General features: G+C 33.1%; 1 protein-coding gene across 3 annotated transcripts; it reads left to right on the top strand.

The window, feature by feature from the left end:
• Nucleotides 1-655: 655 nt before the first annotated feature.
• LOC125068616 (nuclear factor related to kappa-B-binding protein) lies at nucleotides 656-15,709 on the top strand. Of its 3 annotated transcripts, none has more exons than XM_047677842.1 (23): nucleotides 656-1,364; nucleotides 1,504-1,797; nucleotides 1,922-2,038; nucleotides 2,676-3,049; nucleotides 3,344-3,471; nucleotides 4,002-4,256; nucleotides 4,696-4,808; nucleotides 5,154-5,269; nucleotides 5,489-5,605; nucleotides 6,240-6,422; nucleotides 6,829-6,975; nucleotides 7,062-7,146; nucleotides 7,275-7,910; nucleotides 8,277-8,378; nucleotides 8,555-8,644; nucleotides 9,341-9,440; nucleotides 9,578-9,642; nucleotides 9,723-10,604; nucleotides 11,025-11,147; nucleotides 11,698-11,773; nucleotides 11,907-11,962; nucleotides 12,080-12,130; nucleotides 15,251-15,709. In XM_047677842.1, exons 1-23 carry the CDS (start codon nucleotides 930-932, stop codon nucleotides 15,380-15,382), a joined length of 4,677 nt encoding a protein of 1,558 aa, XP_047533798.1. In that variant the 5' UTR covers nucleotides 656-929; the 3' UTR covers nucleotides 15,383-15,709. The 3 variants fall into 3 exon arrangements, with proteins under 3 accessions (XP_047533798.1, XP_047533796.1, XP_047533799.1); XM_047677840.1 differs by having other exon boundaries at nucleotides 11,695-11,773; XM_047677843.1 differs by lacking the exon at nucleotides 12,080-12,130 and having other exon boundaries at nucleotides 11,695-11,773.
• Nucleotides 15,710-17,211: the final 1,502 nt, after the last annotated feature.

Below are 17,211 nucleotides of genomic sequence, written 5' to 3'. Positions count from 1 at the left end.
ATTCCAACTTATTTTAAATTAAGTTAAATTATTGGACTATTATTAATAATAAAATCAGTAGTTAAGATTTGATCTTAACATTTCATTAATAATACAAATTCGGTTGGACGATTAGTACATCATTTTACTAAAACGATATAATAAAAACAACGGGACCATTGATAACTAATTAACTACTAAAAATAATATATTGTGTGAGACGGATGAGTAGAATAAATATAATAGTAATATAGTAAGAATAAACTATTTTTAATCAAATGCTTAATAAAACATTAATTATACATGTACAATTATGTACAAAACTAAATCATCAAAATGAATTTTATTTTAATTATACTAATAGTTTAATATCATAATTCATTCATCCATCTTTTGGGATTTAATCTTAAAAATATTTAAGTAAATATGGAAAAAAATGCTTTCATAACATAGTAATATAACAATGAAATCATTTCCATAACATTGGTTTAAAAAATTGAAGTTTTTACACAGAAAGATTTAAATGTATAACATTTTTATTGATAAAATAATCTGTCGAAAGGTAGTAGATTATACTATAGTAAGCCATAGACAACGTATGTTTTGTTTTAAAATTCTATTTTGAAAAGGCAAAATGTCGCTGTTCTGGGTTGTCAAGCTATTTTCTCATCGCAATGTGCCGTTCTGGCGCATAGTATGTATGAAACTGTACAGATTGGCGTGTGCGTTGTATTTTATTTTAGACAAGACTTGACGGCTATTTAAAAAACTCCATGGCTCTTTGTTGGATAATGTTATATTACGGATTCGGTTTTTCGTAAACATCGGGAACAAAACAACGCGAAATATTAACATAGTGGATGGAAAATCACTTATTCGACGCGTGATAAACGGTAAATGATCATTACGGAGACTTGTAAGAATTTTTACTTCCTCTATATTGTTAAGTGATGGAGGAAAAAGTCGAGAGTGAAAACAGTTATAGTAGTGAGAGTAGCAGTAGTTCATCAGATAGTTCTAGTGGAAGTTCCGAATGTGATGAGGAAGTTACTGAACCAGTACGTATCTTGGGGCATACCTTGGAACTTCCACAGGAGCTCTGTGAAGATTATTCGATTTTTAAAGAGTTCTTCTCAATGAAGACTTGGGACAGTTTGGAGGATAAACATAAGGAGTATCTAAAGGAGTTTCTGCCTACCTTTCCTGAAAATGATGAAGAGGAGAAGGAGACAACTATAAAAATGTTGTTTAATTTTGAACCATTTCATTTCAAATCTCCCCTAAACCAGTTCTTTGGTAATCTCAGACAAGGAAACTATAGGCCAGATATTGCCAGAATGAGAAAATTTTTGATGAAAGCACGAGCTAAACAACAAAAACATAAGGTACTTAATTTGACTTATTTTACATTTACATTGTTTATTATTTTGTTATACACAATATATTATCAAATTAAAGATTGGCCACCTAAAAGTTATACAAAGAATAAATCTTTTTGCTTATCAGTTTTAATTTATTTTACAGACTAAATCATATTATGCCAAAATGTTACCAGAAGTACTAATATCCCGTGAAAGATTGTTAGCTGCTGCAAAAGCTCTGCCTCCCGGGCCTGTACCATTCCTCCCAACTTTGCCACCAAAACCATCTCCCAGAAATAATTATAAACCAATGTATGTTAGAGCAAGACAAAGATATTTTGAAGAATTAGCAGCAATTTGGAGTGAGGTTGGAGGGGAAGAATCAGAAGATGAAAATTATCCTGAAGGCCCCCCAGAGAATACCTTTAAGAAAAGAAAAACTATGCATTCTGGACAGGTAAATAATAATTATATAAAAATATAAAATATCTAATTCATTTTATTGAAATATTATTACAATATATAAATTTTTTAAAGAACCTAAAGATAAATTGTAATCTATATTTTTAAAACTGTTTTAGATTGGAGATACTAATGTATCTGGTACACTTGGAATTACTGACCCATCCCACCCAGCTTCATTAGACTGCTTAAAGAATGTCCTGGCTACCCACAGAGCAAGGAGGCAATATAGAGAGGTTTGCTTCTAGCACTTTTAGTTAAAACATGACTGTTAAAAAACCTAGAGAACTACTTTTAAATACTTTTTTAACACTTTAAATATAGAGTAAATTTTATGATGTAGTAAGTTGTTGAATATCTTTTCTAGATTCATCAAAAAATAAAATGTTCAATGTTACAAATAATTTTTGTATTTTAATTAGTATAGTTTCAGGATAAACTTAATCTATATAGTGTGTTTATGTTTCATATTTTTAGAAACATAGTTAATTAGGTCTTCAAAATATCCAAGGAAAATACAACAATGGCATGGAATATGTTAAATAACAGAAATAATTATAAAATTGTAGCTTAATGTCACAGATATTATGTTTATTTTCATGTTGTTAAATATTGCCTTTAACTCTTTCAAATTTGAAATTTCAATATCTCTGACTATTTCTACAGTTACAGGAGCAAAAGAAATATTTTAATATATTTAAATAAAAGCATGAAAAAACATATGAGTATTGTAGAACTATACATTAGCATAGTCCAGATGAATAGATCCGGTGGCAAATGTTTATATCACATATGTTAATAAATATCTCTCGATAAAATCCTTATTTACCCAGCTCAGCGACTACAATATATATATATATCTGTTTATTACAGAATCATCCAGAACTGAATACTACAGGTATTACATTAGAAGACATTAAACAGAGAGTAGCTCTGATGAATGGAACGAAAAAACTAATGTTTGGTGGGCAGAAAACAGAATCACCAATTCAAAAACTAAGAAAAGGTGCTAAAAAAGAAGCATATCAAAAACAGAAAACACAAGATGTTAAAGCTGCCTTAAAAAAATTCAAAGAAGAGCAAGATGCTGTTGAAAATAAGCCTCTTCTTCCTAATATAAAAATAAAATGTGAACGTGAAGAATCAGACTCTGAGAGCTCATCATTTTTAGACCCTGTAACAAGTCCAAAGCCAATTAAAAGATTATTAGATCATGTTGAGATTAAACAAGAAGTTTCTGATATTAGGTATGTTTCTCTATACTCTATTCTAAGGGCAGGAGTAAATATAAACAAACCTTAGATTTACATTTTCCATGATATGCATGTAAATCTGAGGTTTAATATGCTCTATAAACTGTTCTTAACTAATATATTTTCTTTTAAAAATACAATCACCACTTTTTGTATAATACTTACCATAGATTTCTTTACATCTCACTAATATTGTCATGTCAATTCAAGGTCAAACTTGTTTATTTATTTTTAACAAGTTTTTTTTTTTAAAACTTTTTTAGTGAGTATTTTTTCTTTTATTTTTAGTGCAATTAGCCATGAAAATGATTTAGAGAGAACAATTAAACAAGAGCCTCAAGATATCAATTCTTTACAAAATTCTTCTAAAATAAACCAACCAGTGCCCATAAAGTTAGAAGATTTAGATGGGATTGGTGAGTTAAAAATAGAATTTAGTATAAATGATTTTATTGGCCGAGTTGGCCCAGTGGTTAGAACGCGTGCATCTTAAACCGATGATTTCGGGTTCAAACCCAGGCAGACACCACTGAATTTTCATGTGCTTAATTTGTGTTTATAATTCATCTCATGCTCGGCGGTGAAGGAAAACATCGTGAGGAAACCTGCATGTGTATAATTTCAATGAAATTCTGCCACATGTGTATTCCTCCAACCTGCATTGGAGCAGCATGGTGAAATATGCTCCTAACCTTCTCCTCAAAGAGAATAAGGCCTTCAGCCCAGCAGTGGAAAAATTTACAGACTTCTAATGCTAAATGATTTTTATTTATAGATGTTTTTTTTTTAAATAATTGTTCTTTAGAAACTACTTTTTCTGTTAATAATATCACAGCTATGATTAAATTACAATATATATTACTGTTACTTAAAGATGTACACAGAAACTTAGTTTCTATCATAGTATTAGTATATTTTATTATGACAAATTGTAAAACATTTGTAGACATGATGGCCCTCCCAGTAGAACTAGCTGATGACTCTGGAGAAGTTCTGCAAGCTGATACATCGAATGAAACAGAAGAGACACTCTTAGAAGCAGATGAAGCACTGACGGAAACAACACATGCAAATTTTTTATCACTCGTACGTGCCTTGTTCCCTGCTCGCGCTGCACACAGAGCCTCCAAACAACAGTTACATGCAAGATGTTCAGCAGTTATGAGATCTCCTATTGCACCACTAAACACATGGTACAGTTGTAAGTATAAGTATAATTTATAAAGTGGTTTTAAATATAAGAAATTTCAATTTTTATGCTACACCAGCTATAACTTTTAACTTTTAATTCTGTTTTTATTTTGGTATTTCAAAATAATATTAAGTTATAAATTACGTCAGATTGAAATAAGCTATTAATAATAGTTTTATTGTGGTGTTGGTAAGTCATTACTTTATTTAGTATCTCTTGAAAATTGTTAAGGAATAAAAATGTACACTTTTTGTATTAATTTTTATTACGAGTTACTGGTCTGACCATAAAATTGACATTTAAAAGTAAAATATGATATCTGAATCATAATCTATATGATTTCAGGTATTTTGCTTGCAAATTTTTTGGTAGTTTCACATAATTGCGTAATAGATAGTATAATTAGTCTAATTATTATTGTTTAATATAATCCTAATCAATGTTTCAGTATCAGACGACTGGTGTGCAGAGTTAAATTCTGCATTGGATTTTCTTGCTGGGGAGAGAGGACCACATCCAGATGATTTTGTCCCATATTTGCAATATATGCCAGACACACAGGTTACTTTTTATATTTGTATTTTGTTTTAGGAAGTTAAATGAGTGAATGGTTAACCCAAAGGTGATGTGATAAGTGGTCATGTTAACACTGTAAAATGAATCACTGATTAATTGTTTCAGTGATCTGTGAATTATAGTATTTTTCTTTGTATGTATGGTTAAAAACAAAATTTCACAACTTTGGGCACTTATATGCACACAATTAATATCTCAAGTTTCAATGGTAATTATTAAAAAATGTCCTTGTTATAGACTAGGACTTTCAGCGCACTATACTTACAAAATAATTATATTTATAAATAATCTTTATTCTATTTATTTTTATAAACAAATAATTAATAACAGATGTATCAATGGATTGGTGCGGGTAGAGACTGCGATGCCATATTGGGTCGTCTGTGCGAGCGATGGCTGCGGGCGGCGTCTCCATCCCCACCTAGCACTGAACCCCCACCGCCAAGGTAATATACATACTGAAAAACTAAACTGTTAGGTTTCATTTGAATTAAACAAAATTTTATGTTCAGAATTTTTTAAAAGATAAAAATCTTCCATTACAATACAAAATATCTCTAATTAAGGTTTTTATGTATTAAGGTATTGCATAATTTTAGCACATTATAATCAATTAATTACAATAAGAAATTGATAGTCTGCTGTATTGTTTCTTTATTTTCTAGATATCCAACATCCTGGGTAGTACGGCAACCGACAACCGCAGAGATAGCTGAGTTTCGAACGCAAGAGCGACGTCGCTACGCTTCCGCTTCAAAGCCATTCACTTTTGTCCAATATGGGTTCGCATCGTTTTTGTAATAACAGAATTTACTGAATTTTAATAAGATACTTGTATATTTATGTCGAAGACATAGTATTGATGTTATCATAATAAGATATTGTTCGGGCAGATATTTGGGTAATTGAACAGTGACACAATAATCACAATAACGTTTTCTATTTAATTAAGTTCATAATTTTTTTTACATAATAGACGCAACAAGTCAATATAAAAAAAAACAATTTTAATAAATGCCGGACACCTGTCGTCCCTCCATCACCTAGACTCGGGTTTCGTGCCGATCTGCGTTTCGAGACTGCAAATGACCGTCTCCTACATATATCATATATTTGGGAAGCATAAAAGTAGTTTTTACTGTCTAGTACGATATATTTTTTTTCTGTCGAGTCAGATTAATATTAATGTAATTAATTAATCCCTACTTAATATTATAAATGTGAAAGTAACTCCGTCTGTTACCTCTTCGCACTTAAATAGCTGAGCCGATTTAGATGAAGTTTAGAGTGTCGATAGTTCTGGTCCCGGGCAAGGACATGGGCTACTTTTTATATTCAAGGAGGTAAAATGGAGATTAAGGTTTGTGACATATAGTGACGTAGCGTGAGCGAGAACTAAGTGCGGGCTGGCGACAGGTACCGGGCGGCCGTGGGGCCGGCGACGGGGCCGCGCGGCGGAGCGGGCGCGGGCGCGGCGGGCGGCGCGCTGCTGACGCCGCAGCGCCCGCGCGCCGCCGCCTTCCTGCCGCTGCTGCGCGACGCGCTGGCGCGCCTGCCCAACGGGGAGGGCTCGCGCCGCGACATCGTCACGCTGCTGAGGTGAGGCCGCCGGTGTTCGCTCGTTATGACGTCGACTTGCGACGCAGTTTTCCGTGTTAGTCTTTCGAGGCTTGATTTTAACAGAACTTGAACAGGAAATAAATAATACCATCTCGATGTACTGCGGTTGTGTTTGAAAAATCGCCACTAGTTTTTGTTAGTTAAAAAGTCTCAACCTCGGAGACGTTTGGTTGGAAATTATTTATTTATATATTGATATCACTATCGCCATAATTTAATTTAAAATTACGACAATAGTGCGCTAATATCGTTGGTATTATAGGCATTGCCAATAATAATAATAAAATTATTATGAAGGTAAACTCGACTTAAATTAATAGTTGTAGAAGAAGTAACATAAATAAAATATAACAATCGAACTTATCTTATCGATAATATTTTTCAGGATGTCACAATGGATTGTCCCGTGTAGCGAGCAGGCTCTGTCGAGTGCCGTGGCTAGCGCACTGGAGCGTTTGTTGACCGTCAAGCGAGACCCTATTGTTAAGTTCGACCAGAGGACTGCTCTCTGGACATATTTGCATAGACATAAGTAGGTAGCATTTGCTACTAAAACCAAAAATATATATTAATATAATATATGAACATATTTATAATCAAACTATAAATATTTTTCAGGAGTGAAGAAGATTATGCTAAAAATGCTCGAGGACGAAATAAGGCGAATGCAGCTGCTCTCTCCGCTAACTCTCCTCAAATGCAGGTGCGTATTTTATTATTTTACTATTATTTAATTCACTGTTTTCTTTCTAAACATGCAACAAAAACATGTTTGAAATATTTGAATATTATTACAATTATGCTATGAGCATTTTTTACTTGTTCATTCAGATGGATTTAGATGTTAGCAACACAGAAGAAATAGCAGAAAATGCTTCAGATAGTGACGTTGACGTCGACGATAGTGGGGTACCGCCAGCCCTACCACATTTGTCGTCTGCTCAACTGTTAATGCAAGCAACGCAAGCCACCAACAACAAACAGATCCCTGTAAGCAAGGCAAAAGGAAAGCTGGTAGCTACACCTCAGAAATCGAAACCAGTAACGCCAAAAAATACTGCGCAAGCGAAACTACCCTCATTGATCCAAACGAAACCTCAGGCTAAAGTCAGCCAAGTGAACGCAACGCCAAAATCTGTGCCAAAGACGATTGCCCAAACAAATCAAAAACAAACGAGTTTATTAACTTCGAAATCGATGCCGGCGCTAACGAAGCAAAATGTATCGAAGCAGAGTGTGATTCAAACGAAATTGGTAAAGCAAGGTGTACAATCGCCGAAGCAAATACAGAATAAACAAAGCATTGTAGTACAAACTGTGAAACAAAACGTTCCGCCTCTTACGAAGCAGAATAGTGAGTCGATACTGACACAAATGTCGACATCCATGCCTTCGATAGTGGTCACCCCGCAACGCTCGCCGCTTATGAAACAAAAGTCCATGAAAATTGAAACCTCACAAGCACCGGTAAGTAATATAAAATGTAATATTCGAAGTAGCCTTTTTGAGTAATTACTTAGTGGTTTTGTGCAAAAGAAACGCCCATTAATATATTCTAACACCAAGCAGCAATACTTAATTTTATTGTATTCCGGTTTGAAGGGTGAGTGTGTTTGTATATTTACAGGCACAAAGAACATAACTTAGTTCCCCAAGCTGGTGGCGAAATGACTTTGTAAGGGATCGTAAATACTTCTTAAGTGCCAATATCTATGGCTGTTTGCCAGTCGAATTACCTATTTTCGACAAAAGTAATTTTCATAGAGATAATTTTCTTATTATAACAGAGAATTTAAACATGCGGTTATTGTATCACGATACTTTGTCTTTTAGGTATCAATGAATATATCAGTTCAACAAACGCCTTCAGTGACGACTGTGCTACCAAATCCAACAGCATCAATTCACCAAAATGCCATGAATCAATCAGCTAAGGTAGTTAACTAATTTAGTTTGAAATATTTTGGTCAAATATAACAATAATATATAAGTGGTAGCTTATCATTTAAATTAAAAACACTCTTATGAACCTACTTGAATAAAAAATATTTTAAATTTCGTAAGGCATTTATCAGTAAATATGTAATAATAGATTTTTCAAACATTTTCAGCTAACGCAAGTAACACGGTCGCTTCTAATAAGGCCACCTTCTGTTCAATCCGTATCAGCTCCAAATATCACCGTTTGCCCTCAAACACAGGTTAGTTTGTTCAATTAATCAATTCTTAATATTTACATAGTACATTAAAAAAACGAGGAATAATAAAAACCTAAAACCTTTGTAATTAAGGATGGATTTTTTTTGTGTGTAATGTGCGTGCTATGCGAATGCAGTGTTAATAATGTTCTTTGCAGTATGCATAGGAACTATTATAATGCTAATCTATTCATAGTCGTGTTGGGAAGTAACATTTAAGTTATATTGTAGAATGATTAGTCTCAATTAAGTCTAATGACCCATTCAATAGTGTGTTTTGTGTCTTCTATATTGAAATAATACTTCTTAAGTGTTTTCGTTATTACGAACTATTTTCAGTGTAGGTTCACGCGTTCTAGATCATATAAGTTCTAGTTCATCACGCCTAATTATTATTAATATTAAATTGTTTTTTAAAACCAAATATTAGACACTACATCCTGTTTTTGTAAAGTAATATAAGTGAACTAACTATATGTAACTTACGAGTATACTTATAAATATATTTCATACTAATTTTGGTAAGATGCACATAAGATAAAGATATTTTTATACCTTGATTTATAATGCGAAATAAAAATAAAAATTTGTAATCAGCTGTATCTTTCAAATGTATTGATATTGTTTGATTGATAAGTGAATATTATAGTTTTTAAATAATTAATATTAAATGATTAAAAAAAACATTGTTTTGTGTAGGTCACACCGAATGCAAGGCGGGGCGTCGTGAGAGTGCTCAGTCCAGCCACGCCGTCATCCGGAAAGTCTCTTATATCACCGAGAGCTCTCATGCAACAAAGTAAATAACATACATAAATGAGTAGTTGTATGTAGTAATCGATGGACATCATTTTTAACAATATGAACTTGTATTTTATCTACATTTGCATTATTTGTGTAAATATTAATAAATAAAAGCATTAACTGGAATTTCAGGTACACCATCTAGTAAAAAACGACCGTCCATACCGGGAACTACATCTGTAACGACAATAGCACAGGTGCGATTATATTACTATATTTATATTTTCTTATAATTTTTTGACATATTTTTTGTTTACATAATGATATTAAATTACAGAGTACCGCGAGTACTACGAATGTGGTGTCAAGTATACCGACAGTCGTAACGTCATCAATGAGCACGAGAACAGTACAGCTGGCTGGCGGACGGACTGTACAACTAGCGGCCAACCAAACCGTCCATCTTCCTAGTGGTCAGGCCGTTCAGTTGAGCTCCGGACACACCCTGCAACTATCCTCGCTTCAGCTGCCCACTCATAGCGTCCGGCTGCCGAGCGGGCAGACCGTTCAGCTCGCTTCCCCGCAATCCGTACAAGCCGTCAGAGCGGTCTCGACGGCTCAAGTGAAAAATCAGAATGCACGAGCACAAGCATCGTCTCCTACTATAAAACCCATTAACCAGTCGGTCCAAATACCGGTTTCCACGGTTCAATTGGCCGGGCAGACTGTCCAGATTGCCGGCCAAACGGTGCAGCTGGCCGGTCAGAGCGTCCAATTGACGGGTCACACGGTGAAGCTACCCAGTGGACAGAGTGTTCAAGTCGCTAGTCAAAGTGTTCTTCCATCTCAGAGTGTACAGCTGCCGAGTGGCCAGACTGTCCAGTTAGCGAGTGGTAATATGCAAACTGTTCAATTAGGTCAGAATGTTCAGTTAAGTGGTCAAACTGTGCAAATGCCGAGCGGCCAAAGTGTACAATTAGGTTCGCAGACGGTTCAAATCGGTGGTCAAACTGTGCAATTATCCGGTGGGCAAACGGTTCAGTTACCTAGCGGGCAGACTTTACAGTTAACGAGTGGCCAAACTCTTCAGCTTGCGAGTGGACAAACTTTACAACTAGCGAATCAACAAACACCAAAATCGATAGCGCAAGTAGTCAGGACCCACTCCGGCGACAAGTCTTCACAACCTATAGTAGCGAAGCTCCTCACTAATGCACAAGTAAGTTACACTTTAAGTTTAGGTGTTCTATTCGATATACATAACGAAAATAGGATTAATGGTGCTAAAAAAGGTTATAATTTTCCTATGTTTATTTCTATTAATGAAGTCAATCAAATAACTCTTTCGTCACATTAAATGTTTCCATTTTTAATTTAGTTAAAACAGAAAGATCTTAATACAAACGCCGGCAACTAATATTAAAATAACCCCTCACTATATTCTGAAATGACTACAGCTAATTTAAAATATGACCTATTTGTGAGATCATCTACATCGTCGTAATATTCTACGGAGTTCAAAAAACGACTCCTTCATTAGATTACTCAGCACGATGCCAGCGCAGGCGGCTCCCACGTTAGTTCGCAGTTAACTTTTAAGCCAGCCCGTGCCGGCGTGTGAGCGTGTGTGTGTGCGCAGACGCAGATGATCTCGCTGGAGGCGGGGCGCGGGCGCGGCGTGCGCGTGCTGTCGCCGGGCGCGCGCCTGGCGCGGCCGCTGCTGCTGGCCTCGGGCAAGCCGCTGCACAACATCATCCTGCAGGTGGGCGGCCCGCCATCCGAGCCTCGCGCTCGTCGTGTTTCATAGTTAGAATGAGATATACTTTCTTTGGGACACGAACATTTTACATTCGTAAAATATGTGTCCCAGAGGGTAAAAAGTATACACGCACCGGACAAAAAGTACAAAAAATAAACATTACTTAATCTAAACAGATAACGACTATAAGGAAAAAAAATATTTCAAACTGCTCCTGAGATTTCCTAAACAAGCTTTTGCTTAGGAAGTTCTATGCTACGCTGTTATGTCATTATAGTCGCTTCGACCCAGTATTTCTTCTCAAAACCTGAGCAGTTGTAGCGTCTTTAACGATCTAATAGTTCAACGATTCAGTGTAAACAAATGTATACTGAGCATCATATATGAATAACGAATGGTTAATATTTTTTACAGTACCAATATGTGAAGACGGTTATGACCACCTATTTACAAAATAGGCCATTTGCCGCAATAAAGATAAAAAACCCTACAAATACGCATAGACGCATAATTGTGTCACATACATTTATTAAATATCGTTATTTTCCAGCAGAGCGATGGAAGTGCTATACGAATGACTTCGACCGGTGGAACGTCCACATCACAAACTATAGTTTTAAGTAATATTGGTAAGTTATTCTTACATAAAATAAAAATAAAGCATTTGTTACCTCAATACATCATATTTTGATGATTGTTCCAATGATCAATATTATTCATATATACATAACAAATAATATATTTGTCATCTTGGTTTTTCAGGAGCGCAAACGGTAACGACCTCATCATCATCAGCTCCTGTATTGAAGTTACAACAGGTAAATTTTAAATATATGCGTTTTATGAAATTTAGTTCATTCCTCAAAAGATTTAAGTTGTTTTTTTTTTAATCACTGTTCCCTAATTATGAATATCTATTACTATCATTACCGCAGGTGAATCCGATACACCAGGTTAAACTTCCGCAGGGAATTAAAATACAACAGGTGATATGCATGAACTTGAAACATACGAGTGATTTTAGTTTCGGTGATTTGTGCATGATGTTTCGATAGAATATGCATGAGTGGACTTGTAAATAAATAAGGTTGTGGGAGTCCTAAGGTTTATATTCTATATAAATATTAATACCACTTGTAAAGATTGTTTACGACTGAAACTCACAAAGTTAATAATCGACTGCACTCAATAAAAATATGTTTGATCGAAGTGAGCACGGACTGGTTTTGCTATTTTAGTAACGGTGAAAGCACACGAGAAGGATTAACTTGATTCTAATTAACTATCGCACATTTTTAATTGTATTCAAATGAATTATGGTCATGCAAGTTATTTTATTTCTTGAAGACAATGTACCTAGTTATAAATTCTCAGTAACGAAATATTTATCTATTTTTATTAATGAAATGTTCAAATGTTAGCATGACTTGCGTTGGCAGTGCGAAATCTGTATGTTTTGAGCCTGATATTATATTGTATAGTGTTTATTATAATTACGTAATATAATTAACACGTACTTTGTCGTTATATAAGAACACCAAAACATCAGGGTTTTAGTGTCTAATAATGTTAAACTACAATATATATTCGCCAAACTATATTAGGTGATTCCTAAACAGTAATACTTAGAAATTTTGCCATCAAATTAAACAAGTGAAAGTTTTCGAATTTTCTTGTTCATTCTAAAACCGCCGCTACAATCTGAGTTTGTATTTAAACAATGCTTTTTATAGGCACAATCATATTTAATTATTATAAAAAAATAAACAACTATAAGAAAACTTTGTATGAAGACGAGAAATAAATTAAAACTTGTAAACATTAAGTTTCCGTCTCCTTAATGTCATAATAGTTTCGTAAATTTTGTAATAAATTTAATTGTCATGTCAAAAAAGAAGCAGTAATAAATGTTTTTTTTTTACTTGATAAAATATTATAAAGTAGTAGCCCTGATGATCTTCATGCAGAATAAATAAAAAAATAATCGATAAATTATCAATTTCGTACAGGCGAAACACTGGAACGTTTTAATCGCTTCGAGGCAAAATTTTCATTGACAAACCAAATTCTCTGCCATGCTACGAATTGGCAGCGCCTAAGCACGCGACTACTTTGTGTAATTCGAATTTTGGCACGGCTATCGTTTTTGGCCGGTGACTAACCGTAAAATTGCAAAAATCTGGCATTGAATTTTAATGCAGCTCTCAATCATCAGGTTCAGCTGATTTCGAGCGTCATTTTTCCCGTTCGCCAAGATAAATAAACATATTTATGTTGTGATTTATTTACTCTTTTAAGAACAAGGTCGTTGTATCCTCTTTAAGCGTGGATACGTGAAATGGTACCATTTGAGTTACATTGATTCCTTTTTCTCGGTAATTGTTACAGAAAAATCTTTAAAACATATGTGTCAAACTCCATCGGTTGCTGTTCGTAAAAAAATCCTTTATTCCTTTATTCAATATAGAAGTATTAGACTTTCTTATTGATGGTCAAATTAAACACTACCACCGGTTCGGAAAAGGAAACACCCTGACCTGAGAAGAATCGGCGAAAGAAACTCAGCGGCTCTTTTTTTTTTTACGTCAAATTAGTTATACTATTAACTAGTAATATAATATATTACTAGTTTTTTTATTTACATTAGAATATTATTATTTAAAATTATTTAAAAATTAAATTAATAAACAATGTAACACTAAGGGAATTTTCGGCGTATTTTTGCAATATATATTCTTATATTTTTTTACGTAATTTGATATTACAGAATACTTATAAAGTTATTACGGAATACGACATTTGCTGAACGGACTCTGTTCTGTTTGTATTTCTCCTCAAATACAAACAGAACAGGAGGTGTGACCTAACCTACTGTGCCCTTTCGCAATGGGTCAAAGAATATCACCTATTAGCTGTCTGATGATGCCATATTTCTCTCACTCTAAAAGTGTTTAGCTTAAGCTTAATTGTAAAGGTACGGTAGATCTAGCAAATAAGGCACTTACGAAGGCATATCCTATTACGAAGGCAATTAGTTGAATTTTACCATATAAAGATACCAATAGTAAAGAAGGTGTGAACTCAAGCACCTCGGTGAAAGGTATATTTTAGGGTCATTTCCAGCCTTGGATAGTAGATTAGCGTAGTAGTATTAGTTCTTATTTGCAAAATTGCGTTTGAATCCCAAAAGATTATTGACATACATTGACAGCATATTTCACGACTTATGCCTTCTTTGGAGTTTCTGTTTCCGTCCGATTTTACTGCATTTTTATTTTTCATGTGTAATGATGAAAGCCTGTATATAATGGCTACTGTTGAGTGTGAGTTATAAATATAATCGTATAAAATCGCTCAACAATCTCGACAAGTAAAACAAACGCAAGAGAATATACAAATGGTAATTCAGAATATCTCATGATTAAGAACTGTCTACAATAAATGTATTTTGCGTTTGAATTTGAAATGCATATACATACATGCATCACTGTTTTCAATTATTCAATTATTATTACATATTTATGAATTAAAAATTTCAGACTTTAGGAAAAGTTCTATTCTTAATATTTAAGTTCTGTTCTAATATCTTATTAATATCTAAAGTTCTATTCTATTCTTAATATCGACAGCGGCGGCGGTTTACGGCCGGTAAAAAATTTTGATAGTATTACTGGTACTTAATTGTATAGGGACTTGTCGAATCAACTTTTAAAACAATATCGAACATAGCTTAAAAATAAACAATTGTCTAAGGCTTTTTCGATTCGTTGAACGATGATGGCGACAAAAATTGAATACTTACATATGTATGTTATTTGCGTCCATCTTTAACCGTCACTGGTGGTCAATGGGTGGTAATAGAAATAACATGAGTTCCTCCTCATGAGATTGCCGGTATATTAAATCGAAACAAACACAAAATTTGTTATATATACATAAAACAAATAGAATTAGTATATAATTTTTGGAAACTAAACAGGCATTAAACATTTTTATTACTACTAACATCGTAAAAATAATTATTATTATAGTATTTATATATACATTTAATAACAAATCTAAAAATATATAATCACAATTTTTTTATTGACTATTTTTCCTTTTAGGCCGTAACGAATACATCAGCTGCGACGTCTAGTGGAGTTCGTAGTGTATTAATGGATGGACAACAATTGAAACTAGTGGGCGGCCGACATGTACTTGCCCGACTGTTGAAGCCCTCTCATCCGCCTCCCTAGGAATACACAATGTTTTTGTAATTTGTGTTGAAATTTATAAAAGAAACAAACGAACGAAATGGACAGCAAAATTTTCTTTAAATCAAGTTTTTACTTTCCTTTAGAATGTTGGTAATATTTCCTAGTTGGCCTCGTTGGTATAAACAGAAGAATGAAGAATGAGATTATTATCTATGGCTTTATGTGATGACATTTATCTGTAACACATTCATGTGTATAACCTTTATTTTGATTTATTATACCATCGGTGAAAATATCGTTCATTCAATAAATGTTGATTAATGATGTTTGAAACTAAATTATCTGACAGTGTTTTACGTATTTAAATTTGACATTAGTTGAGAAAAAAGGTAACTTTTTTTTTGGAATGATTAAAGTTACATTAAATTTTGTAACATCTCAATATATATATTTTTTTTATAAATGATTTGTTATAATAAAACTAAAAATAAAAAATAGTTGTTTAATAGTTTTTAAATTTTAATTCAAATTATTTTTTGTTTGGCCTACTATTTTTTCATTTAATTCTTAATGGAAATATTATGACCATAGTTATCTTGGTTAGCGTTACATTTTTTTTTTCTCTACAATAATATAAATTAAACAGTTTATTTGTTTTTATATAAATTATTAATGTATTTAACATATTACAACTAACATTTTGTTACTCAAATGTTCGAAACTGAGTATAACGTTTAGTTCACACGTATTTTTAATACAGTTTTAAATAACAATACACATTTATTTTAATCTGAATATATCTTATAAAAAAAAGCAATAACACATTTATTAACAATTATTATTTAAATTTAATTGCATTAGGTTAATTTGAATAGTTATTTAAACGCACTCGTGTGAAGTTCATTTTAACACATATAAGTATTTTTTAATCGCATTTTAAAAAATTGTGCAACCTTGTTTATATAATATACACAAATTAATGAGAACACTCTCTGACCTAAACGAATTTGACAGGATTTGGGAAACTTGCATTTGTTTTTATATAGTCAATTCCGATGAAAACGGGAATAAAGATAAATAAACAAGTTTGACCTTGAATTGATGCAACGTCATTGGTCGAAATCTACATAATCTCTGGATCATTATGGCGTTTTGGATGCTGGCGAAATTATTGTGAGAACTTTGGAAGATAAAGAGGATATAAGTAGTCAAGTTGAATAGTGTTGTATTATGCATTAATGTGTCGAGAACTGTTTGTAGTTGCATTTAGCAGATTTGTTTATCTTTATTTCTTCTGCTATCGGTATATACTAGATATGGAAAGCGATATTTTCAAACCAGTCAAATTAGTTTAGTTAAGAGATTGCTCACTTAGTTGTTGACATTTTTTTTGTTTCAAACTCAATATTATACAGACGTATAAGAAGTTTAAACTTTTTGTTCTCTTGTTAATGTCATCTTAGAAATATCTATTTCAGAATTAGACAAAGAAAAAAAATTGCTTATATACTGAAATTGAAATTGCCATTTGATCGGATGGCTTATTTGGAGTTGAGAAAAATCGATATTTTCACATCTGTAGTTCGCGATCATAAGACGTAACAATACAATATGAACGTAATCTCAAATATTTAATTTGGACTCGTACCGTATAGCGTTCTTGTAATTTTTAAAATACATTTATTTATATATTATATGCTTCTTCGAAAAGACGCAAAGAATTACAATTTGTTTTTATTCCGTAAGAATCTTGCATTATTTTAAAAAGTTCGTGTAAAGAAGTGTTAGTGTCAAAATTCTAAGTGAATTGTGTGAAGTTAGCCACACTATGGAAATATTTTATGATATTTAACTTCAATAATTTCTAA

This window comes from Vanessa atalanta, chromosome 14, assembly GCF_905147765.1.
Source record: "Vanessa atalanta chromosome 14, ilVanAtal1.2, whole genome shotgun sequence".
NCBI lineage: Eukaryota > Metazoa > Arthropoda > Insecta > Lepidoptera > Nymphalidae > Vanessa > Vanessa atalanta.
The sequence above is the reverse complement of the archived record's forward strand: the minus strand, read 5'-3'. Positions and strand labels throughout refer to the sequence as shown.

What these genes read in the sequence shown, in the direction of transcription:
- LOC125068616 (XM_047677840.1), top strand. Translation starts at nt 930, where the DNA reads ATGGAGGAAAAAGTCGAGAGTGAAAACAGTTATAGTAGTGAGAGTAGC. An exon ending in AAACTATGCATTCTGGACAG is followed by an intron (nt 1,798 to 1,921) that starts GTAAATAATAAT and finishes AAACTGTTTTAG; the next exon opens with ATTGGAGATACTAATGTATC. An exon ending in CCGTTTGCCCTCAAACACAG is followed by an intron (nt 8,645 to 9,340) that starts GTTAGTTTGTTC and finishes TGTTTTGTGTAG; the next exon opens with GTCACACCGAATGCAAGGCG.